Source organism: Festucalex cinctus, chromosome 14 (genome assembly GCF_051991245.1).
Source record: "Festucalex cinctus isolate MCC-2025b chromosome 14, RoL_Fcin_1.0, whole genome shotgun sequence".
Lineage (NCBI taxonomy): Eukaryota > Metazoa > Chordata > Actinopteri > Syngnathiformes > Syngnathidae > Festucalex > Festucalex cinctus.
In genome coordinates, this window is record NC_135424.1 from 20,448,877 (window position 1) to 20,475,000 (window position 26,124).

The window sequence follows — 26,124 nt, forward strand, 5'->3', positions numbered from 1 at the left end:
TAAAATAAAATAAATTGTGCCGTCCTATTGTTTTACATCATCCTCGCAACCAATTAAGGAAGTAGCCTGCCAGGTAACAAACTTCACATTTTCAACCACAACAAAGGTTTACACTCTACTTAGTGTCATTTTTTTTAGTCCAGTTGTTAGCTTGAGCAATACAGAATAATGCTTTGCATTACATGATGGTGTAGGTGTGCATGTGCGCGCGACCTGTAGGGCGAGTGCGGTGTGCTGCTGAGGCCTAAATCTGTCTTGAACACTTAATTAAACCCAGGGCTCCAGTGGCCCGAACTTATTAAAGACCCACAACACATTAAGTAACACACACACGTGATCACGCACACGCACACACAGACTCCCATTAAGCTCACAACATCCTACCTTTGAGCTACCAATGATTAAATGCATCTCAATGGTTTGACCTTGTGCTGCTGCTGCTGCTGCTTAGTGACCCACTTGTGGAGGGGAATTACTTCCAAGGAGCTTTAACAGGGTTGCTAATGATTGGGGTTTAAAATCGTACATTTGAAATTAATTGTTTTTAAAACCAAAATAAACTGAGTACAAAACAAAGTTGAAGCTAATAATAACAACCGTAAATATTTAAGCCTTTGGTGGATGAGTACGTTTGGTTCAGACGAGGGTCGACTGTCAAGATAATACCATCACAGCACCTCTCTTTGTATAAACAGCTTACTAGTCATACTTCAATATTGCGGATTTCGTTTCACTTTTTGACCCTTTTTATGCAGTTCATTTATTCCCTCCGTTACACGGCAACCATTGTAGGAGGGCTAATAACCGTTATACAGTATTTAACATATTTTGAGTTAAAATAGGAATGACATACTGTCATAAACCGGGTTCCTTTTTTTTTCCTCCATAAACTGAGTTCCTGCTGTAGTTATGGCTCAAGATAGTTTAATATATTTTAGTGCTGTCAAAGTTAAAGCGTTTATTATCGCATTAATCATGTATTAACGTAGATTTTTCACGCTATTCATTTTGACTGCAGATTCTTTAGCTGACAGCGGATGGTTATGTTAAAGGTAGCACAGGTTGTGTTTGAACTACATTCAATAAAGTAAATCATTTAATAAATGTTTGCGTATGACATTCAGAATATTTGTTCATGTCAAACTGTTGGTGTCAATTTTTTTTCATTGTAAATTATGCAAGTAATTTTCAAGAAAAAGAGGATGAGAGTGTGCTGTGAAATTTTTTTTGAAGACCTCCTAATAACATAAAATGTCGAAAAAATTAACACAAGAGGTGCTTGTTGAATATGGCGGGCAAAGTATTTTTTTATGAAAAACCTTTTTAATTAAGCGATTAATCATAATTAATCAAAATTCTAAGATGCGATTAATCTGATTTAAAAAAATGACAACTCATTTACAAAATAGTTTGCATTAACATTATTAATCCCACCAGATAATGGGAATACTGTATGTACAGTATGTCAAAAATGTCATTTTGTTCTCATTCACAGCAGGGCTTAGTTTCGATTACTGTACTCAAATACTGGCCCCTGCTCAAACAGTCGCTATGTCTCTGAATTAGACTTCCTCAATTAAAACTGGAATAAATCTGAGTGCCAAAGGGGAGGACACGGAAACTATGAATGATTAGCCATTTAGCTCCGTGTGTGTACGCGTGTGTATTTGTGTGTCAGCGCTGCAGGAGAGACATTTGCCTTGGGAGGAGGCCACACAGATTGGCATGAGGCGAAGAGCCAGCTCAGATCTGCTTAGCATCGCCGCGCGTGTCACATCATGTCGGTGGTGCCACAGTTACATGGGGGGGGGGGGACAACATGGCCGTCAAGAACAACAACCCCGTGACAAATGCAGACGCCCCCCTTCTGTCAGTCGGGCCTGAAGAGCCACCTCTGCTGTTGCATGCCTACACTTTCACTGTAGAGTATTACGTTGTTAGCACCTGCACATTTGCTGGAAAAGTAACTTCAATATATGTAGATAATATGCACATTTACAATGTACATTACAAGTGTATATCTATAATCGAACAATGAATGGATTAGATGTGTTTCCTTGTAATTTAAAGCTCCTGTATTTTTTTATTTTTTTTTTTTCCGGAGAAGGGTAAAAAAAAAAACTAATACAATGCAATTTAATGGAAAATTTAGGATAAAGTTTAAATTAATATTTAAATTTTTTTGAAATTTCAGTACATTGATTTTCTTTTCGTTGTTTCATTTGATGAGTATATAATTAAAAAGACAGGCCATCTTGCTCAAATGTTTTTTTTTAAACTACCAAAATATCTTTGAACTCTATTCATTCTTATGTTATATGAAGGACTGCATGACAGATTAGAAAAGTAGCTTCAAGGTTTGTGACTATTGTTGTAATTTATACACGTACGAACAGCAGTTAAGCAGTCAAAAAAAAAAAAAAATCGCGAGATTGGGAAATGACGCAATTATGTGAAATCAGGAGCCGTCAGTGGCAGCTGGAACATTTCGGAGAGGAGGCTGTTGTGGAGACCGAGGTGAATGAACACTGATGTAAAGCAAGCAATATTGGAGGAAAAGAGAAGGCGGGCAAGGCAGGCCGACCAACCGTCATTCTGTTGTTGTGCTGACTATTCAGATATGGACAGTAAAAGTTATAGAATGTGAGGGTCTGAAATGAGACGGCTTGTGCTGCAATGCGGAGGAAATATGAAGGGTGAAAATTGGAAAAATATATGGACGGAAGCGTGGCAAACGAAAAGATGAACAATTTGGAGATGTAGCAAAGATTCAGCCTAATCAGCATCTAAAAGAATAACATTTAATTTGTTTTGCTTTTCCTTTGGGTTTTGTTGTGTTATTTTCACACTACGACTGTTTTTAGAGTGAACTGTAAATCGAACTTAAATTGGGTCAAAAATTGCAACAGCCTGCTAATTGAGCTCAGCTGTTTTAATGGTGATAAATTACATACACTTGGTCAAATTAATGTATGCAAGTCAAAAATAAAAAGTTAAAAATGTTATTTACAATATGTTATATGCACCCACACAAGTCTAAACACAGTATTCTCAATATTCTGTTTGTGCAATATTAATTACGCAGAAAAATCCACCAGTTTTTATCCATTTAAGGGGTCCGCCATTTTGGCTTGTACTGCCAATAAGTGAAATGCGCATCTCGAATTCAAGGTGCATTATGGGTAGTGACGTGGTGCATTGTGGGTGAAACTACCAAACAGTCATTGAAAATGAATTGGATCCAATGGAATCGGCTCTGATAGAAACGTTTCAACCGCTGGAAAGTTGCTATTTTTTATTAACATGCATAGCATGTGGTTTACTGACATCGGGGAAGTTGACTTGCAAGCTTTAAAGTGTACAGTTACGCAAATATTGTCACCGCTCTAATCTCCGCCAATCAAATTGATAGGGAAGTTGGTAGCCTCGGTTTTTCCTCGCACATGTGCAAACTTAATGCGCACTTCGCTTATTGCCGTCAACTGAAAATGACATCACAGTGCTGAACGTCACATGATGAAAACAGGTGAGGCGTGACGACATTTTCTATGCGAATAAAAACCGGTACGGAAAGAGGGTGGCCACTAATTAAAGAAAACGAAGTTGGTGGTACTAAGGCCTGTGCTTGCTTCCATTTGACAACATCAGAGCCGGAGCACAGATGAAGGGAAAGCATGTTTTTGCTGTCAAACTTGCAAAAAACCCTTGAGATTTAATTAATCTTAATCCCCCTCCTGCTGGTTTTGGCCTGTAGCGCGCACCCAGACGCTAAAATACTGCACGCTGATGGATCATCAGCACCATCACGGCTACCTTGAGCCACGTTAACACCAATGAGTGAACAGGATGTGATGTTATCACAATCTGAGAGATAAACATCCATGTGGTGTGATTAATACTCAACCAGGAACTTCTAATTCTGCATCTGCTTCCTACCAGGCTGAATAATTGAACAGTGAACAGACGATTCATGAAAAGCTCAGCTTGCCAGAGAACAGTAGGGGGGCCAGGGGGGGGTGGTAAGAAGCCAAAATGCTCTATGACGTTATTCTCCAGAAGCTGCAAGAGGAAGCAACAGACTCATCCATATTTTCTATTTCATCACATTCGCTTCATTGGTGTACACAGCGGAGCAGCAGGAGGGGCGCTGAAAGAAGCCTCGACCTCCAAGTGCACCATTTTTTTTTATTTATTTTTTTAGTTCCAGCATTACGGAAACTAATTTGAAAAGCTTTCTGTTTATCATTGTGAAACTCTCATTTCATGATGGCGGACATGACGGTTTGTTCTTCATCCATACTGACTTTTTCACTCACAGTCATTTTCACTGAAGCAACCCTCTTCACTGTTTTGCTGGATTTTGACTGATTTTGCAAGGTCCACAGAATATTGTGTTCTGTTGCTATAAAAACATGGAACCTGCCAAAAGAAAGATGTGAGTCTCTTCTTTCATCAGGGAAAAAAAAGTATATTTGTGTTTCTGTTTTGTAGCAATTAGCATTAGAATATAGTTTCATTATTCACAAATCTGTTTAAAACACTGGGGAAAAGAGCTGCTTGCAACATGGCCCTGGCTGATCTCTTATACTCTGCTGCCACCTGATAGTCGTTTTTGTAATAACTACCATGCACCATGCAGTCATGCAGTTCATGTCAGCATATTGTGCAAGCACTCAAAAAAGTACTTGAGTACTGATGAAAATCTTGTGGTCCATGTGGGGATTTGTTTGGAAGCAGTCTTCCAACCCTCCCATATTAATAAACATTGCTACTTTGATCAAAAGATTGACCCCCCGTGTCTCGTCCACATTCACACACACACAACACATGAACATTCTTCTGAAGATTCCGATTTAATGAGCTGCAGTTAGACGGTTTGAGCACACACTCACACACACATATCCGCTATTGTGTACATTAGTATACTGTATGTCACTGCAATTAGAGCAGACGTGGCTCCAAGCTTTATGGTGCATTTCCTGTCAAGATTTGAAACAGACCATGAGAGCATTTGATCCAGGCTGCCATGTAATTCTTAAGAGAAAGAAAAACTCAGAGGAACATAAAAAATGCCCAAACAATTTCAATTACAAATGGTCAAACTATAATATAAAATCCAAACAGCAGCTCTGCATAGGCGATTCTAATATCAAAGCTCACAAGTTAAAAGGATAGAATCAAATAAGATGAAAATGTTAATATTAACTATTAAGATGTTTTTGATTGGTTTGGACTTGGAAATTGCGCCATCATTTGTTTTGGATAGGAAAATCAGAGAACAATCTCATGTGCATATGTCATTTGTCATCTTTCAACTGAATACTGCATGATGCATTGGGAGCACATGCAGGTACAGCAGTTGTGAAACATGAAAGGCCAATATATATTCTGTTCAACCAGTAAGCAATCATAGGTGGCAGCAAGTACAAAAATGGTGAATTTGATAGCAACAAACCCATCGCAGCCTGTGCAACACAACGGGGCACCTTCTTTATTTATTTTATTATTTTTATTTTTTTTAATTTCTTTAGCATTTGATACACGACCACTTATGTTAAAAATGTTTTTGTGTTTTGTCCACTGCGGCTCTCAATGAAGGACACTCAAAAGCAATTATAGTGAACAATGACTGGCATTGAGCTTTCGGAGGTTTGAGTCATCTACATTTTTTATTTTTTTTTAAACCGCAACATTTCGTTTTGCTTTGTGTTCAAGATGGAGTTGGCGGCCACTATTGTGGGTGAGATCAACCTGTCTATGGCATCTGAAAGTAGTCACCAGCCAATCGCAGGGCACACAGATAATTTTTCCCCGCCACATCACATTTGGGGACAATTTTAAGTGCTCCTACCAGTGGCATTAAACCTCGGACAAGTTAGATACGAGGATCATTGCGACACAAACACCTCCACCATGTAATGGTGACTGCTCATGGAGGAACTTTGTGTTTATTCTATTTCAAAGCACATCCCTTCCGTACACGACATTGTCTTTCTTCCTAATTTGCATTTGCATTGCAAAAAGTGAAATACGCTCGCTATTACTTGATCAATGCAGCGTGTCATTTCAGTAATTGTATTGTGTTCATCAGCCGCCCTCTTGTTACTGCATGAAAGCGACAGTCTGTCACAAAGCGCAGACAATCGCGACAGGGTCTTTTGTCACTTGTGACGGGGGGAATTAAACATCAGTATTTTGCAGCAGTATATTTTCCTGCAGTTTGGATGATGCTGGGCGGAGTAAAATCAGTTATTGATTGAAATGCTCTGAACACAATAAAGGACCTTTTCTCCTCGCTAAATTGAATAGAAACAATATAGTAGCTGGTGAAAGGGTTGAAAATGGATGGTAAATTTAATTTCTAGAAGGTTTTCATGTAACATTGTCAATGGAAATTTGAATGGAAATGTGCCATTATATCCAAACATTTAGCCAATCTTAAAAACATTCTATAAAAAATTGGGCTTCTTAAGAGGAAATAAGTTAACTAGAAAAAAAATGTAAATTTAATTCAAAAGCAAAAAAACAAAACAAAAAAAAAACATCGGAGATAAAAGTAATCTTATGAGAATTATGTCGGACTTTAACAAGGTATGCGTTTAAAATGAAAAAAAACAAAAAAAGAAAAAAAAAGAAAAGACCAGAAAGTCCTAATACTAATACTGTTTGTGCCATTTTTCTCAGATTTCAACTGTTCTTAATTCAAAGACAAGTGCAGGTCTCAGCAGGGCTTCAATGCATTGACTCACCAATTGTTTGGTCAGGCGATGATCTCAGCAACCAGGTTATGGATGCTGGATAGTTTGATGAATTAATATGTCAGCAGTACTAATCCTTAGGCTTGAAATATTGCAGGATATCAAATAATAGTCAAATAATATTGCTAATAATGCTGATAATGCGAATAATGCTTGAAAAACCTTATCAAGCCGAGAGGCCTGCCCAGCTTGTCTCCTCTCCCACACACACATACACATATACATATACATATACACACACACCTGAGCTAAGGCAGCCATCTTGCTTTGAAGTTTTCACCCAGCAGGAAGTGCACACATCTAAATGCAGTAGCCATACCTGGCCAGTGGGGGCATACTAAACATAAAATTACCACTATGATCAAACCTTCAAAACAAAGCAGAACTAACACAAAGTTACAACTTGGATACGTGCTTATTTAAACTTAAATAATCTTAACCTCTCTACAAATTCATCGACTTATTAATTCCAACAACCACCAAGTCCCCTTAGAGATAATGGCTCCAACAAATACTGGAATAAAAAAAATAAAAAAAAATAAAAAATAAAATAAAAAAGATAGGAGATAAAAGTCTAATCGTATGAGAATAAAGTTGGACTCTTACAAGGTAGGTGTTTAAAAAGAAAAAAAGAAAAGAAAAGAACAAAAAGTCCCAATATTAATACTTTTTAACTGGAATTAAAAATAAATAAATAAATAAATACAACTCATATTACCGATATATAAATATATATATATATACATTTGTAATTTTACAAGGATTAAAGTAAGCCATCTTCTCCGGGTACTCCGGTCTCCTCCCACATTCCAAAGACATGCATGGCAGGTTAATTGGGTGCTCCGAATTGTCCCTAGGTGTGCGTGTGAGTGTGGATGGTTGTTCGTCTCTGTGTGCCCTGCGATTGGTTGGCAACCAGTCCAGGGTGTCCCCCGCCTACTGCCCAGAGCCAGCTGAGATAGGCGCCAGCAGCCCCCGCGACCCTTGTGAGGAATAAGCGGTCAAGAAAATGGATGGATGGATGGATGGATAAAGTAAGCCATTACCCCCCCAAAAGTTGGAGGAAAATTTGAATGTTATTAGAATTTTAAAACACACACACACACACACACACACACACACACACACACACACACACACATACACACACACACACACACACACACACACAAACATAGGGAATAGCTGTACCCGTCACGTGAGGTGCTGAATTATGACCCAAATGCAGAGAAGACAGGAGATGGGAAACAGAAGCTTTACATACAAAAATACAAAGTAACAACAGAGAGCACTGCTGGATCCAGACGGTCTTGAAGAAAGCACTTGACGGAGCAACCTTGACTAAGAACCTTGAGCGGACTGGATGTAAAACTCAAAAGTAAGAACTAAATATCGCAAGCAGAATATTGATATCTCGAAGCGCTACATGCTGATAAAGTTAGTCATAATAGATGCATTTGCCATTAAGGTCATCCTGAAGCGTCCAAAACACAACATGAAGATGTGACCGTCTCAATCAATCTAGTCCAAACAAATGTGATCTGTGATGTCACTTCCTCTCATTACATTTACTTTCCTTCTCAATGTAACAACTTATTATATTCGTATGCATGCGTTATGATCAGTGTTGCCGGTAACGCGTTACTTAGTAACGCGTTACTCAAAAACGTTGCTTTCTAAAGTAACTAATAGTCTAACGCGTTACTTTATTCTACAAAGTAGTCTGATTAAAGTTACTGTCCAGAGAATCAATGCGTTACTCCACATTTTCATGCAGAAGGCAAACTATCTCACTGTTGTAACAGTCACAAACAACTACTGCTAACTACGAAGATGAGGCAGAAGTCATTGATCACCACACTGAATTCAGCCATGGTCTGGTCATGAATGGTTTGCACGTTCAAAACAAAAGTGATGATACTTTTACTACTAGTTTTATTAACCAACAGGCACACAACACAACAAAAAAAGTGTGCATTATGGACCATAAAAGTGGTAAAAAAAATAATTTATTTACATCCTCAACTGGTCCCTGAAGCATTATGGGATGAGGTCGTCTCCGCCCTCTCGCCAGTGGGAGTGACGTCAGACAAGTTACGTTTTCAGTAGGGGTGGAACAAAAAAACGATTCAACCGAACCATCGTTCGTCAAGGGGAGCTAAACGACCGTATCGGTTGCGAGTGAGGCTTTATGGTTTTCATAACAATAGCAAGAGTTCTGCGCCGTGCTCTACTTGTTTTGTTTACATTTCAGTAGCATCACCATTCAAGCTACTTCCGTGTTTCCGTGCTCGCGACACGGCGCGCGCGCGCGCAACGAGTGACAACATACAAATGGAGACAGTTAGCAGAAGCCGGTGCCGTACATCTCGGTATTTCCCATGGCTATCGAGTCCTCTCGGTGCACTTGGCGTTGGTACTGCGCGCGAGCCAAAAAGAACAACTCCCGTGACGATCCAATGCATGGATTCAAACGACACAGGTATGTCCCACAGCCAACACACCAGCTAAGCTAAAAGCACACTGCAAGTATCTCATTTCTCAGTTTGTGGCTCCCTGTCAATGTCTACAACTAGCATGAGCAGCAGATAGGAGAACTGAGACGTGCCCGCGATTACGACAGCCCAAAAAACAAAATATAAACAGTAGTGATTCTGTGGTCATCATCGTGTCTCAGATTAAAAAAACAAAAAAAGATGTCATACATTAACCAAAAATGAAAGTGATGACAAAAGAAAAAACAATTGTTAAATACAAAAATTGTTGATTAAAAAGGGAAATGAACTTTTGGAAATATTTTTGCATATATTAAGTGGTTAAAATGTGTTTGATAGATTTATTGTTCCATAAGGTGGCTTCATATTTCTTTTGGCTGGACGGTAGGTTTATTTCATGTCTTAAATTTATGTTTCTGAAATACTTCACAATGTGCAAATATTCTGTTTAATTGTGTTGGTGTCTGTCTAAAGGTTAAATATTTATATTTAACATTAAATTATCAACCTTTTGTTTTCCTGATCCTTATTTTGAAGAGAAAAAACAAACAAACCAAAAAACAATTATAACTAGAGGTGTGCAAAATTTCCGATTCTTAGATTATTCACGATTCGGCCGTACAACAATCGAGAACGATTCACAAATGTCCAAATTCCGATTATATAAATATGCCAAGGGAAGCGAAACGAGCGAAAAGTACGCGGAACTGAAACGCAGTAGCGCGCGCGGTCTTCGGGACGCTTTTTGGGACGGACCGAGAGTACACATCCACAACTCACGCCTCGAGATTCAAAACAACAACAAGCATGGCTGAGCTGACCAACCCACCTCTTCGTGAGATCAGACCTGCTCCGAAAAGGCAAACAACTTCAGGCGGAAGTATCAGCTAGCTGGCTGCAGTGCGTCGGTTAGCGTTCTACAGGGCGCCGCGCAGTGATACGAACGAACGAACAGAAAAGTAGTGGCTGGCGGTAATGGCGTCTGACTTTATTCAGAAAAGAGTATTGTGGTGGAAATGTATCACGCTTTTGAAAACAAATAGTTTTTAGAAGAAAAACGCTTTATTTCCGAGACCCCAGCCAGCTTGCTGGACTATTTTCCTCTCGTCCAACGCCGAAGTCAGCGCTGATCGCACACACGGGAGGTGAGGATCAAATTGAGATTCATGTTAAAAAAGCCGAACGATCCCATTAATGTTTACACGTTCATGTTTACACAAGTTAAAAAGCAGAAAAGCACTTGAGGTTTTTTTTTTTTTTGTACCTCTGAGAAACTTTAATGTTTACATGTTCATCTTTACACAACTTAAAAAGCAGGAAAGCACTTTTTTTTTTTAAGGCATTTGTATTGAAGTAGTAGTTCACATTGTCTTTCATTTATACCTCAGTGCACTTTTGAGTGGATAAAAATAATATATTTTTGCTCAATGCTATGTTTTATTCTGTTGAAGACTGAATATACTTAAAAGCTGTTGTTACAGAATGAGGACTTGAGTATTTTATTTACTGTTTTGAACTGTTAACTTGATACTGAAATAGTAGTTTATTTAGGCCTGAGAGGACTTTTGTACTATTTTTGTAACTAATGTACGAAACATTAAAAGCGCCAAAATACATTGTTTTTTTTCTGCTGCCTGGGGGGAAATCAATAATCGTTTTATAATCGAATCGTCGCCTCTGAATCGTAATCGCAATCGAATCGTGAGGTGCCCCAAGATTCCCACCTCTAATTATAACTGTCAATAACTACTAATAAATATTTAAACTGATACATGTGTACACACTGGAATAGCGGAACAAACAAACAATAGAGGAATTTAGGGGATTTTCATTTTCAACCTGGATAGATTTTTATTTTTTGTTTTATAAAAAGTATTTACGTTACAAGAAGTCAAGAGAGACTGCCTATTTTGTTTTTCATAAAAAAAAACTTTATTTTCATGTTAAAAATGCACTTTCAATAAAGTATTTGGAACTCCGTTTCTACTGCATTATTTTTATGTTGAGATGGTGTTATCGGCAGCTGCTGAAAGTAACTAAAAAAGTAACTTTTAATCTAACTTAGTTACTTTTAAAATCAAGTAATCAGTAACGTAATTTAGTTACTTTTAAAACCAAGTAATCAGTAAAGTAACTAAGTTACTTTTTCAAGGTAACTGTGGCAACACTGGTTATGATTGTCACTTTTTGCCCAGCACGGTGTCCTTCAGAAGTTCACAAAACATTTTCGGAGGCGGTCAAAAGCGGCAAAGAATATCTTCAGAAGAATTCTCTGTATCAAATTATTTAAATTATCTTTTGGTGTACTGTAGGAAATGTCAAATATTAGGTTGAAAGAATGACATTTAGGCTATTTTTATCACTGTCAACTATCAAAACAGGTCATATTTGACTTGAACCGTATCAAAGGGTTAAAGTGTTTCAACAATTTCTTTGCCTCACTTGTCTTCCACCGTGCATCTCAAATAAGTTGGGGCTTCTTAAAGTGACAATGCCTGCAGGGAAGTGTGTTCAGACACATTTGCATTTGTAGCCTTCGAATTATCCCCTTTGAAGAAAGACTTTGGAGTGCAAAGTGATGAGGAGGAGAGATGTCTGTTGTGAAGGTTCATTTTATTTTTTTTCCTCCCTGATCCATGACAGATATTCTTGGTGACCTTGCATCGTATGTGGTGGAGTGTGGGGGGGTGCACAAGTAGGTATGAACGGCTTCAGGGGGCTTTTTTCCCATTAAGGATCTCATTCGTTTTAGCACCCTGTCATATCCTCCCTAGAAGTACAGGCTGACTTCAAAGATGTTGCTGGAAATGCTCGAAACAGGGTTCTATGCTTGGCCTTGCAGCCTTTCCTGTGCAGCCGGAAATGTATGGACAGCAGATTATGTACTATAAATAAAATTTGGAATAAGTGTTTGGCTTTGCTGTTTGTGTTTTTCACCACAGCAGTGTACCAGTGAGGGCAAAAAATAGAACAGGAAATTGTACTCAAATTGTCTGATACCTGTCGTGGCTACTCACACTTATAATTAGGGATGGGCGAGTACCGATACCAGGTATCGGTATCGGGCCGATACCAGCCTTTTTTCAAGTACTCGAGTACTCGTGACGCAGACGAGTACAAGCGACCGATGGCAGAGGGGGGAAGACCTTTAAGTGAGTCCTCCTTGCCTGTAACTGGCGCTAGCTTGCAGCAGTTTTTCACCAAAACTTCACCGGTTTGGAAATACTTCAAAATTGTGAATCTTAAACTAAAAGAGTATTTTTGTGTTTTATTTTGAGCGTTAAGACTATTGAAGAGTGACTGTGCTGGTTTTTTTGTCAAAATTAAAGGAAATATATTTGTTTAAAAGTATGTTTTAGTGATTCTTTTTATTTGTCAAAATGTACTACTGGTATCAGTATCGGTGAGTACTGAGGGTCTGAGTATCGGTATCGGTATCGGTCTGAAAAAAAGTGGTATCGAACATCCCTACTTATAATAATCCATAAAAGCAGCACATATGAGCACACCCTCTGTGCAATATTTAAAAACGGGTTGAAAATATCAATGGCTGACACCATTCCTGCACTTTGCTCTCACATGCTATAATGCCATAGGCCAATGTCTGCGTGCACAGATGTGTGTGTATGCATTGTGGACGGGTTTGCGTGCAAATGTGCTCATTAGCTCAAGGTTATGCTCTGCATATTGTGTCACTGGCTCAGAGGTCTGTTTTGAACTGAATTATTAAGATGTGCTTTTCCTCTTTAGTTCCGACTCAGTGGGAACATGTTAATGTGAATTTGTCCCACTTTAGCCTGCTGATCTTTATGTGACGCACGCTGTTAGCGCGCGTCACAATAAAGCGGCGCTAAATACAACCAGATTTATGAATAAATTATGGAAAATTGTTGGAGTCGGTGGAATAGTAAATATAATAGTAAGGTTTTTTCCCCTAACGATTCTTCCCGCAGTGCCGCACTGGCCACTTCCAGTGAAGTTATTTAAATATTTACGGTGATGAGTTGGCGACAAAACGAGCACTGATGGAGTTGACATTTCGATAGAAACAATAAATTGCCTGTGCTGCCGTCGACACTGATATTTAACAAGGACCAATTCATTATTTATGAGGATTAATAACATCTAAACATAGACAGACTGGCTTTATTTTTGCCAGCACTCACCATGACCTTTCCCAAGATGAATCAGATCATCTCAACATGAGGAAAATAAATCATTGTTGTAAGAACGAAATTTATTCCCTATTAGACAAATTTGTTTATTCATTGATGTTTTCTAAAATTGAGCCACTATAGAACTAGAGTGGGCTAAGTCTAGTTTTGTCATTTCACTGACGAAAGATTTAAAGCACTGATGAATCGAATGCAATAATGAACTGACCGCTAAAAGGACAAAATAACAACAGAGCGAGACAATCACAGGTCATGTGACCTTCTCTATTTATCCACTGTAAAACTCGCCTCTCGCTTGTCCTCGACTCACCTGAACGCCTCGTGAACAGTGTTATATGATGCGATGTGAAGTTGGCCGAACACGTCCCTTCTCAGCCCAGAACAGGCCTGAAGGCAGCGGAGCGTGAAGGCGGACAGGCAAGGTCTCACATGTGGAAAGGAGTTTGACCTTCTGTGCGCGGACGATTGTACCAGTCTGCCTAGTTTTATTTATATGACGACTCTCATCATTGGCAAGGCTGCAATAAGGGGTAGAACGGTGATGTGATCCACCAGACAGAACAGAAGACACTTTTCATCCACCATCTATTTTCTACCATTTCGATTCAAGGTCTTGGATGAGTTACGCTAGACCTTGGACTGGTCATAAGTCAATCTCAGGAGACAGACAGTATACACAAACAATTATTCTCACCAATATTAACACCAGTGGACATTTATTGCTTCAGGCTTCAATTAAGTTGGAATGTGGGAGAACTCTGGAGAAAATTCACACAAGCACGGAGAACTTGTCAACTCCTCACAAAAGGTCAATATAATTTAAGTTGCAGTACAAAAGTAGATCTTTTACTTGTGATTTTTAACCAATTCCATTTTTTAATTTTTTTTTTTATTACGGTGCAATGAAAGTTCTTCTATAATCTATAATCCTAATTATTTTACTGTCTATTGTGACTTCCCCTTTGATGAACTCTAGCTAGCAACTAGTGGCTAATTAAATATGTCATTTCACTTATACTCAAAAATATTAACGCAACACTTGTTTATGCACTTGTTTATAACTGATTCCTCAGCCCCCCCCCCCCCCCCCCCCCCCCCCAACCACCACCACCAATAAACCAAAACTGCACCCTTCAGAGTGGCCTTTTATTGTGGGCAGTCTAAGGCACACCTGTGCACTAATAGTGAGGATTATCTCGGCAAAGGAGAGGTGCTCACTATCACAGATTTACACTGGTTTGTGAACAATATTTGAGAGAAATTGCGATACTGCATATGTGGAAGAGGTTTGAAATCCTTGAGTTAATCTCGGAAAAAATGGGAGCAAAAACAAAAGTGTTTGACTAAAAAAAAAGCATCTAAAAATAACCCAAATGTGTCTAATGTTGATCAATTCACTGTAAATATTTTATTGTTTATTGTTTATTGACTGAATTTTGGGTTGGGTTATTGAGCCATTGTGTTGTTATGGTCCTGCACTCGTAGGTCATTTATTTAGGTTCTGAATGTGTGACTCTTATTTTGTCATATAGGCCTTTGCTCTGTCATATAGAATTGTGCATTCCCCTAGTTTTTGGATGTAAAGACTCTTCTCTGTTTCCCAACTCGCGATTGTCACATTCTGAATTTAAATCTCATGGACGATCAAATTTCATCTCCTGGTATGAAACTTAACCAACTTACATTTTTATGCCCTAAAAACCACTTCCTGTGCTATTATCTTAGCTTGAACTTTATCTTCAAGTCCTCAGCAAAAGTGTGTGTGGGTTCGAGAGGATCAACTTAAGAGTCCTTTTGCGTGTGAGCCCCTTAAAACGGCATCAAGTGAGAGAAGGTGCTCAGCTCAGCAGGACCTCCTGCTAGCTCACATCTGATGCTCACCTGAGAGGTGAGTATGCAAGTGTGAGGTTTTTGTTTTTTTTGTTTTTTTGTCGTCTGGGACCTTTTTGAAACGAGCAAGCAACTGAGCTGGAAATAAGAACAAAGATGCACAATGACAGAGGAAGGAATAACAATGAGTGATGTGCCGTGCTGTTGCGTGATTCCATGAATAGAAACTGGGTGTGCGTGTGTGTGGGTGTGTGTGTGTGTGTGTGTGTGTGTGTGTGGGTGTGTGTGTGTGTGTGTGTGTGTGTGTGTGTGTGTGTGTGTGTGTGTGTGTGTGTGTGTGTGTGTTTATGTATGCACGGCATCGGTCTTGGATCATTATCAGAGCATTAATACTGTATATATCATTTCACTAATTACCGTTCGGTGCTCTAATTACAATGCATCGGGGACACTGGAACTCTATAATCCTCAGTCAAGTATGATCTCGAAACTTGCCTCGTCAGTCACACGCTCACACAGCTGAGACTTGCATAAAGGGTGTCACTTCCTCTCTTTGACTCGGTTTCCTTTGCTTCCGTGCACCTGTCATTCCAATCTGGCCTGGAGCCACCCTTGGACATCAAGAAAGGAGAAGTATCACTAAAGGATACGGATCAAAGTTACTCTGTGAAGTTTCACATTTTTAGGGAAGCGGTATCAAACTAACTTTAAAGCTTTCCAAAATGAACTAAATTCAAGTTTAACTAATTAATGAAAGCAGCAATGAACATGGATTTAAATAAAAATACATTATTTTCTCCAATTTCACACCGTCTCGCAATCGATGAATCACGCCATGTGTGTCTCTCACTCTTCCACTGTGCTAACAGTGAAGAATGAGCCGTGCCTTCTATAGATTTAGATGAAGCTTCATCACAGTGCCATCATCAGTCAAAATGTCATGTGTAATATTTAAAGCATTCAGCCAGGAACTGTGCTACTGACTAACAGACTGCATCCAAAATTAGGGAATTTGAAAAAGATTACCTCATAGCTGAGCTTTTCAGTGTTAGGTCTTCAGTATTCGGCAGATGTCTGCGTGTCCCTGAACACAAACGCACCCGCTGGGAACAAAAAGAAACTGATGAGGGCATCTGGTGAATTCTTTCTGTTTTTATTACGGCGGTCTGATATTTGGATGATTTTTTGCTTTTACTCAACATATGTAATAAAACATGATAAAAGTGTACGTGTTTGGAAACGCATTGGTTAAGTAAGTCATGGGTCAAATACTTTCAACTCATTGTTACAGAGCCAGATAAATATACATGCTTAACCTATTTAAATGGGGAAGATATGCTATCTTAGGGCCCCCAACATAGCTCAATGTAACGTACCGCTAATGCTACATCATGTAGCATTACAACTGGATTGCATACATAGCAAGCTTGTCGTGGTCATTCGTCATATTTTCGAAGGGCCACATCATGCCAAAGCGATTGCTTCCATTTTCATTTGAGGCGGCCATTTTAAGGTCATTTTGGCCTTCCATGTGTCCTTCAATGGCAAACTTGTCCCAGAGATTTTGTCTGATGGTACGACATTGTAGTGTGGGGTGCAGATAAATTTCAAAATATGTGCGTTTTTGTTATTGCATGTTGGCGGTCTGGCGGAAGACGGCAGCAAAGTTTGATGACTTGTCGTAAAGTGCGAAACTAATAAACTGAGCTCCACAAGGTCATCACAGTATAGATGCGATAACTCTGATTTCTTTCAAACTGTGTTGCACCTCCAAGTCAGGGCCCAGGCTACAGGCGAGCGAGGCGGTCGCCTAGGGCGCCATCTTGTGGAGGGGGCGCCAAATTGCAGAAAGGAAAAAAAAATAACATTTAAAAACACAAACACAAAAAGCCCTCCCCCCTCTCGTGTTTTCTAGCATAAAATGTTATATAGCAAATATATTTTATTGAGTTCCTTTTTTTTTCATTACTTCTATTTCAAATAAATGACTGTGAGTTCACGACCTGCTGTCCTGGCGCCCTGAACCTGACCCGCTGCTGCCGCTTACAATGAAAGGTAGGGGGAGGGGTCGTATATCATCTCAGAGTGTAGTGGCAGCACTTTAGAAAGATAGATAGATGGTTGGCACACTTGTGTTGTTTATACATTGACATCGACAACAATGAAAAGGTCCAAGCCTTCACGTGCTGCATTAAGAAAGCGGCGAAACGAGGAGGAGGAAAAACGGGCCCAGGGTAGAGGTATGTATGTCAGTCAATCATCATTGTTTATAAAATAAACACGAAAATAGCGTTAGCTTCTTAGCTTGCTTGTAACTTGTTTACTGCACCATTACATCCATGCTAGTAGCTACTTTGCACACAAGAGTGGGGCAACGCTTGCTGAGTTTAAACTAAAACAGCTAGTAAGTCCAGATACCTGCAAATGGATTTGCACAAGTCATTGTTTCACATAACCACATTGATTTATTAATTTATTGAAAATAAGAATTATGTGCTGGTTTAATGTAAACATAGATATAGTAAATGCATTTTTTTTTTAACTAGATGTGCTGAGAAAATATTTGCAGCCACAACAAGCACCTGCAGAAGCTGTGGTAAACAATCCTTCAGTGTCATCTTCACCAAAGGCTACTGAATGTAAGTGCATGGATGGTGCATTTAATACAAACAGCCATAATTTCTGACATTGTATTCTATCATAATGCAAATGGATTTGTTTTCCCTGCTTTAACACCAAAATAATTTGAAGTGATGTATTTAGTTTAATGTACAGCTGAAGCAACAGCCAGTCAAGCACCAATCAGCAGTACTTTGAGTGACACAAAGCTCGATCTTCTAGATCCAGGTGACTATTTCAGTTATATCAGCTATTGCTGCATCATGTACAGTGCTCGGCATATATGAGTATACCACCTTTGAAAAATGTAAAGATTTTGTTCAATATCTCCCCGCGACCCTTGTGAGGAAAAAGCGGTCAAGAAAATGGATGGATGGATGGATGTTCAATATCTCAATAAACATAAGAACAATTTCCAAAATATTGACAAAATGTTTATTGTAGAATACGCACTTGACTCACAACATGAAAGTAAGGTTGTATTAGGATGCATAGATGATAAAATCTTCAATTTAATCAAATTAACTAATGCAAAAAAAAAAAAAAAAAAAAAAGCAACCCACAACAAAAACGACTACATCTAGTATTTTCTATGAGCTCCGTGACTGTTATGGGTAGCAACATGTCTGCTAGGCCTGGAATTAACAAGACTTTTTCTCGGGGTCTACTTATTTGTGCAATATGTACTCTAATAAAAACAAAAAACAAAAAAAAAACTCTTAGCAGAGATGCAGTCATTTCTTACCTGGCCAAAATCCAATATGTCAAGCATGGAACTTTTAGTTTTTCTAGAGGAGAAAAAACTTAGAGAAATCTATCCCAACATGTGGGTAGCACTCAGAGTGGCCGCTACCATACCAGTGATTGTAGCATCAGCTGAGAGATGCTTTTCCAAGCTTAAACTAATAAAAAACTATTTAAGGTCTACCATGTCACAAGAACGGCTAACTAGACTGGCACTTATCAGCATCAATCAAGAAGTATCCAGGCAGCTATCCTTTGACGCACCAATTGATGCCTTTGCTGCAAGGAGGTCCCGGCGTGCACTATTTTAAGTAGTTGCCGTTATGTTCCTAAGTTATTTAGTGAAGTTTTTTTTGCACACTATTCACATTATCTGTGAATCACCTTATTGCCAAAGTTTTACGATATATCAAAGTTTGTATATTGATACATTTACTATTTTTTGTATCTTACACAATTATTAATGTACATAGTGAAAACATTTTGAGGTTTTAAATACTGTCATTTTGCAAAAATTGCAATAAAAAGTTGCATTGCATTGTACTTCTGTTATTTTTCTTATTTTTATTTGTTTGTGGAATTTGGTATTTATTATTATTGTTATGCTCAAGCACCTTTAATGATTTCATTCTGTAGAACTGTTTTACAACAATGTGTACAGTATCATCATCATCATCATCATAAAATTGTGTTCATGGTTTTTGGAGTGATGGAACAGATCAATGATATTTCCATTTATTTTGATGGGGGTTTTTTTCGTTATGAATGTGGTCACGGAATGAATTAGACTAGAAAGTGGAGGCACCACTATTTTCAGCACTGTACCACCATGCAGGTCAGTCGGATCCAGCTCATGAGAAAATGTACTCTGTTGTGTAGTTTGATACTTGCTGGGGTAGGCTGGGCTGACACACCAGAGGACCAGATACAGTCGGTGTATACAAGCAGTTGAAAAGTTTGTTTTCTGCAGTAGCTATGTGCCCTTTAGTAATGTTTGTTTTATTTATTCCCTTGGTTTTCTCAAGCACACCATATGCTTTTCCTGTTGCTCCTCCGCCTTCTCTTGCTTAACCTTGAAGGAGAGGTCTGGGTGAAAGGATCAGTAGCTACATTATCACATTTAGGCCTGCTGGAGAAATGTATTATTCAAGCTGCCCGAATCTGAGATCATAACTTTGCAAATAATGATCTATTTACATGCATTCGGCTGCACAAAAATATATGTCTTACTTCTTCTGCAGTGCTCGATCTAAACGTCTGCGCCCAACAAGTATGAACTTCGTTCCACTCTGCTTGTCTGTCCTTTTAAATTAAGAACAGTAGCGCCATCTAGCGACTTTTAGGAACATTACAGATGTACGTCAGACACTGGCCGCCATCATCAACGTCCAACGAGGCAAGTTTTGGTTAAAAGGTTGGTCAAAAAGATTTCTCTTGTCTTCAAATCTATACATTTATTTATTTATTTATTTTTAAAGACAAAAGGTTCTGTTTACCTTGACTAGTTTCGGCGTCATAGCTGTCAAACTGACAGTTGTGACGTGTCCTCTTATCAGCGGATAAGTTTTTATTTACATTTTCAAATTACTGCATATTTATATGTGACCTGATGCATCAAAATGTATTAGTAACACTAAAACTAGCTACGTTAGGTAATAATACTAATGAATAGACCAGTGAGTGTTTACAGTACTCCCACGTGTTTACGCTTGACCTATGTGAACGTATCACATGCAAACAAATCTAAAAGTGGCACAATAAACTAGGTTGGTGTTTGAAAGAACTACACAAAACAAACGGTTAATTGGTTGTTCTAATTTTGCTTCAACAAATGTAGTTGACATGAACATATGGCCGTGAACCTGACACAAAGTTTAATGCTGGATCTTTAATTCATAAGTATGCCTGGTTAAAAGAATAAATAAAAAACAAAGCCGAAGACACAGCAGTACCGTAAATAAACACTTTATTACAATACATTCATTAATGTTTCTATGCTGGTACAAGGGGTCTTTGATTTACATTAGAGCTCTACAAATTGAAACACACCATAGTCTATCACTAAGGCAGTAGTCAAGGTATAATTACAGTAAATAGCGTATAAAATCACTTGTAGGCTATAAATATTGCATAAATTAACCCTATTAGTGTTGTACTCTGTGGAGGTATCACTCCTTTAACAACTTCACACCGCTAGTGTTGTATTCTGTGGAGATATCTCTCAGGGTCGCCTTCACCACCTCTGCAAGCGCCTGAACCAGCTCGAGGTGGTCTCTCCGATGACCTTCTGAAGCCTCGACTCTCGTTTAGTACCGCTGAAGTCCCTGTAGTTCTTCCTGTTAGCTCTGTTGTAGTGTGCTCATGTGGACCTTCGCCGCTGTGAGCTGCAGCCTCCGCATCGGCCTCGTCACCAGAGTTTTCCTGGCTGCTTGGGAAGCCTTCTCCAATTCTAAATGAAAGGAACATATTATTGCACGGGTTCACTATGCCACCGTATCGCTGACTGTTACCTGAGATGGTTGAAAGCCCGCAGCCAGTGTGTTCCCAGTACGTCCCTGCCGCTAGTCCTCAGGCCTCTGCGGTGACTCCGGGTCCTCAGTCCCACCAAAGCTTGGGCTAGCTCAGTCTCATCCCTGTGGGCCCAAACCAGCTGGGCCCTCTGCTCCGCATCCTGGTCGCCGGCTGCCCTGAAAAGTCTCTGGAGCTGCCACAGGTTCACGTTGCTGAAGATATTCCCAGAGCCGGCCTTGCGTGCTCGTCTCTCGGCCAGGCGCCACAGGGTGGAGGGGCCGGCCACCACCGAGGAAGGAGGGGATGCGGGCCCGCTATCCATCCGGGGGAAAAAAATGCAGGGCAAGGTGGCATACAAGGGCTCTGCTGTAAGAGGATGCAAGTTTTAAAGTCACAATGTGAATATATTGAGTGACGGATGAGATATTAGCGGCTTTGAAAGTAACTCCAACATTGACATTTCCCCTTTTGTGTTTTCTGCCATCAAAGAAAGATACTAGTGGCACAAACAGGAGACATTTGTTGATAATCACAGAACCAAAACATATTGCTATCATGCTAAAAAAAGGATCCGTGGCATTACTGTTCTGGTCTGTTGCTGAGGAACTTAAGCCCTACTTATTTGCTCCACTAGAAAAGCATGTTCCATTGCAGCTTGTACTTGTAAGTGGGACACAAGCAGATCACTCAACACGGTAACAAAAAAATGGTGCTCAATATGGGTCACAGATCAAGTTAGGTTGAGTATTGACAGTAATTACACATTAAAATTAAATTTTGATAGGCTAGTGTGGTATTTACCAGTATGCAATATAATTATTTATTTTATTGTTTTGCTTATTCTATGTGCAGCAGTTATGAAAGGACATCATTCTTCTCTCACGTGTCTTTTATCAGCAGTCTGATGACAAAACAACTGCCACTGCAAAACAGCTCTATTCAAATAATTCTGACGAAATAAAATATTTATTCACAAAAACATTTGACCACTATATAATTAGCTGATTCTAAACGTTTAAGTAAGTCTGAATCCTACAGTGTGACACAAAATGATATGTACTTACCCAAATGTGCATCAAAAGTAGTCACTTGTGGCGCATTTCCATCGATGCAGCAGCTTTGTGCCGAGTTGTTTTTCAATAAAAGCTGCCACGGTGCGTGACGTGCAGCATTTTTGTTCGTTCCCCGGTGATCTATTTGTGCCCTTGAGCCGGTTAAAATCGCTTGTCGCACCAAAAGCCAATGAGAGAAGAGCGTTCACCAAAGTAGGCGGGAAAAATCTCTACAACGCCCAATCAGGAGGTTGAAGAGGCGTGATGTAGGCATGGCAACGCCCCTGTAAACACGTCAGTCTAGTCCAGTCCATTGACGTCAATGGGGAAGACTGGCACGAGTGGTTTGTTTAGTCTGCATGGCGTGAGCATCCTGCGCGCATGAAGTGACGTTTAACCCCATGGTCGTAATTACAGGGGCCTTCTATTCGTTATTTTGCACGCGCTGGTAAAGGGTTGAATGTTTTCCCGACATAACAAAATGGCAAATGCATTGCAAAGGTGACGTAGGCCGCCACGTCACCAACTGCGGTTTGTTTGGTTTTTTTCCTTCACCTCCCACCACACTTGTTAGTTGCGCCTCGTTTAAAATGTGCGTACGGTGTTTAATGGCAACCTCTAGAGGAGCACAAGCAACGTTACAACAACAGTGATTTGGTTTTCGGGGACCATCACTGCGTGTGCAATTATTCAAAACACCAGTAATAATATGAATCAACGTGAAAACAGAGGATGGACATATTGTTATAAATTTTTAATGCAACAAATTATAATGTAACCAACAATTAATTTAATTGGTTAAAGAACATCTCTCGTTTTAAGAAAAAAGGAAAATACATTTATTAGTTTTATTTTAGTACAAATGATCAATGATAAATTATATTCATGGTTTTCGTCAGCATTTGTTCACTACAACTTCCATTTTGTACTTTTTACTTATAAAAGAACCATATTGGAAGACAAATTAAATTGTATGTTTGAGAATTAGCATTCCAATGCAAATGTTTGGGCCACATGCTTATGACTACTAGCATTTTATTTTTGTATTACACGTTTTTTTCGATTAAAAAGGACCAGTAATATGTATGGAAATAGATGTAACTCGTTTTCAATATATATATATATATATATATATATATATATATATATATATATATATATATATATATATATATATATATATATATATATATATATATATATATATATTAAAACAAACTCAAAAACAAATTCAGTGTGATAATTTCTTTCTTACTTTTAGTTGGCTTTGTTTTTTGTTGTTTTTAGTTTAGTTAAACTTTGTTTAATGATTTCCATTTCTTTGAATCACAACATTTGAAGTAAAAGTAAATTATAGGAGGAATGCTTTTTTTTTTTTAGTCAAACATCCATTTTATATAATGATTACCCTCACGGCGGTCATAAGATTGTTTTAATACAAATGATTGAGGTTCTTGTGCATGTCAAAGGTTGTTTTTTTTTTTTTTTTATAGTTAACTTTTGTATATACTTCCATTTTAGTCGTACTTATGCATCAGTAATGAGTCAATGACATTTGACTTTCAAGTACACATTTTTATTAGTCATTTTACTTTTGTACAAGTTTACGCAATCAAACAGGAACCTGTGATGAAGACAGACTGAAGTGTATGCATCCCTAAATTCAGCCTGTGTCAGTCATGAAGGAATAGTGTCTTGTCTCTATTTCCCCCACAAACATATTAATCATGACCACCAAAACTAAAAACAAAGGCGAAAAAAAAAAAAGTCTTTCATCATATAGGAAAAGGTTATTGACATCAAAGCGTCACAGTTCAAACTTTTACTTTACAGTAGTACTGCATTCAGTAAATGTTGCTCAATGAAGGGGAAAAACACCACAACGTGGATAAACAGTATTTGTAAAATGAGTCATGTTCCAAAAAGTGTCAAAAGCCGAGTGATTTATAGAAATGTCAGCTGTCAAAAAGAGGAAGTAGATGGCCAGCTCATCTGTCACACATACACACACCCGTTGGCCACTTCCTGCTCATTTGACTGTGGTTTTCATGACAAGCGGTCAGACGAATTTAAAGTGAAAGAAAAGTCAGTGAACTGGCTCTGCGAAGAGGTTACAGTAAAACAATAAACTCGTGATGGAGCCTCAACAGATCAGAGAGGGCTACTTGGTGAAAAAGGTAAGAACAATCACTTCCTCATACAGAACAGACAGAGAAAGTCACCATTTTATTCAATGTACTGTACTACACTGAAGACAAGTGTACTGGAGTGACACCAGAGTAGGCTGCCACGTGAGGAGTCTTTGTGAAGCAGAATGTGGCTCATTCCCCAAGGTTATTTGTGTACTTTCTGCCCCACGTAACTCAGCAATTAGATATGAAGGAGGATCATGAGGCAGCTCGTGTTTAGTTTTAAGTGTGACGTCATTTAGTTATAAGAACGTGTAGAATGCACTTGTACAATCTCTTCTTGCAGGGATAAAATGACAAAGGCAAACTCTTGCGTTTGATGGAATTGCAAATTAAAGTAATGTTGAACACAGAATTGTAACTTTGATCAACTAAGAGTCTTGCCTTGATACAAAATATTAATTTCTAAGCCTTTGAGTAAAATTTTGACTAGAATAGTGCTGCAAGTATTATGTGGGCTCCCCCTAGTTGCAAAAGAAACAATTACATGTTCATATTGCCCAAGTGAAGTATTTAAAAAAAAATAAAAAATCTAGTTCATGTAAACGTGTTAAGTACAGTTCAGTGGTATTTAACTGATCACAGTCACATTTAATATTTTAGAAACAGCTTAATTTCAAACACTTATGGAAGTTTTTATTTTATATATAACCAATGTTAATGTTTAAACTGTGAATATGTACAGTGGTTTACGATATGACACTTAGAAATAAAGCCTGCCTTGTTTATGTTGGGCTACAGGCTATACATCTAACTAGATGGATGTAACTAGTTAGCTAGCCACCTAGCTTTGACATAAACCTGAACTAATATATCTAATGAAAAAAGTAAAACTTTTGTCGAGTAAAAAGTTAAAACTTCCAAAATCTCTCTTTTAAAGACGGACCAAATTTACAACTGTCATCTTGCGGCTCTCAGAAAGGATTTCGAATACTTATTTAACACACAAGAGAGAGATACAGAGTGAGATAGTGAGACAGATAGTTAAAATGTCTTGACTGATAATCAGCCCCATTCAATCCATCATCATATTGACAGTTACGCCCAGAAGATTATAACGTGCAAATAAATATTAATTGAATAAATGTCATGTTTTGGTGACTCAAAGAGCTCACTGTTGAACTACTGGACCGCTGTGTGGGCGGTACTGTCTGAAGACGGGCTGGAATTCTACAAGAAGAAAACAGACCAGTCTCCCAAAGGGATGATCCCACTGAAGGGGGCCACGCTCATCAGTCCTTGTCAGGACTGTGGCAACAGAATGGTATGTCCATGTCGTATACACACACACACACACACACTGCTTGCAACAGAAATGCATGTCAAAGTAAATTTTACTCTTCAGTTGGTGTTCAAGATCACCACCAAAAAGAAACAGGATCATTTCTTCCAAGCATCGCACATGGAGGAGAGGGAATTGTGGGTAAAGGACATCAAGAGGGCTGTACAATGCTTACAAGGGGGCAAAAGGTTCGCCAGGAAGTCCACCAGACGTTCCATTCGTCTGCCCGACACTATCAACCTGACGTAGGGTTTCGACAGTCTACTCAGACCAAACCAAAAAGTAAATGTTCTTGCACCATATTGTAATGAATTTCCATTATGTTCCATTAGTGAGCTGTACACTCAACTGAGAGACCAAGATGAAGGGGTAAAGGAGTTGAAACTGGAGCAAGAGAAGAAAATCTTCAACCACTGCTTCACTGGTAGTCGCTTTTTGTGCCTATGCCAAGCTTTCTATTTTTTGTTTC

At 38.8% G+C, this 26,124-nt stretch overlaps 2 protein-coding genes across 2 annotated transcripts in view; one reads left to right on the forward strand and one right to left on the reverse strand.

Moving 5' to 3' along the window:
- Positions 1–20,570: 20,570 nt before the first annotated feature.
- avpi1 (arginine vasopressin induced 1) lies at positions 20,571–22,543 on the reverse strand. Its single transcript, XM_077496302.1, has 3 exons — positions 22,197–22,543; positions 21,132–21,498; positions 20,571–21,070 (listed from the first exon to the last, which is right to left on the reverse strand). Exons 2-3 carry the CDS (start codon positions 21,452–21,454, stop codon positions 20,815–20,817), a joined length of 579 nt encoding a protein of 192 aa, XP_077352428.1. The 5' UTR covers positions 21,455–21,498; positions 22,197–22,543; the 3' UTR covers positions 20,571–20,814.
- An 843-nt stretch (positions 22,544–23,386) lies between these two features.
- plek (pleckstrin) overlaps positions 23,387–26,124 on the forward strand; it is a 5,475-nt gene continuing 2,737 nt past the window's right edge. The window contains exons 1-4 of the mRNA XM_077496284.1: positions 23,387–24,361; positions 25,482–25,637; positions 25,719–25,900; positions 25,988–26,079. Of these exons, the coding sequence (XP_077352410.1) occupies positions 24,320–24,361; positions 25,482–25,637; positions 25,719–25,900; positions 25,988–26,079 (472 nt within the window). The 5' untranslated portion in view covers positions 23,387–24,319. The remainder of the gene's footprint in view (positions 24,362–25,481; positions 25,638–25,718; positions 25,901–25,987; positions 26,080–26,124) is intronic.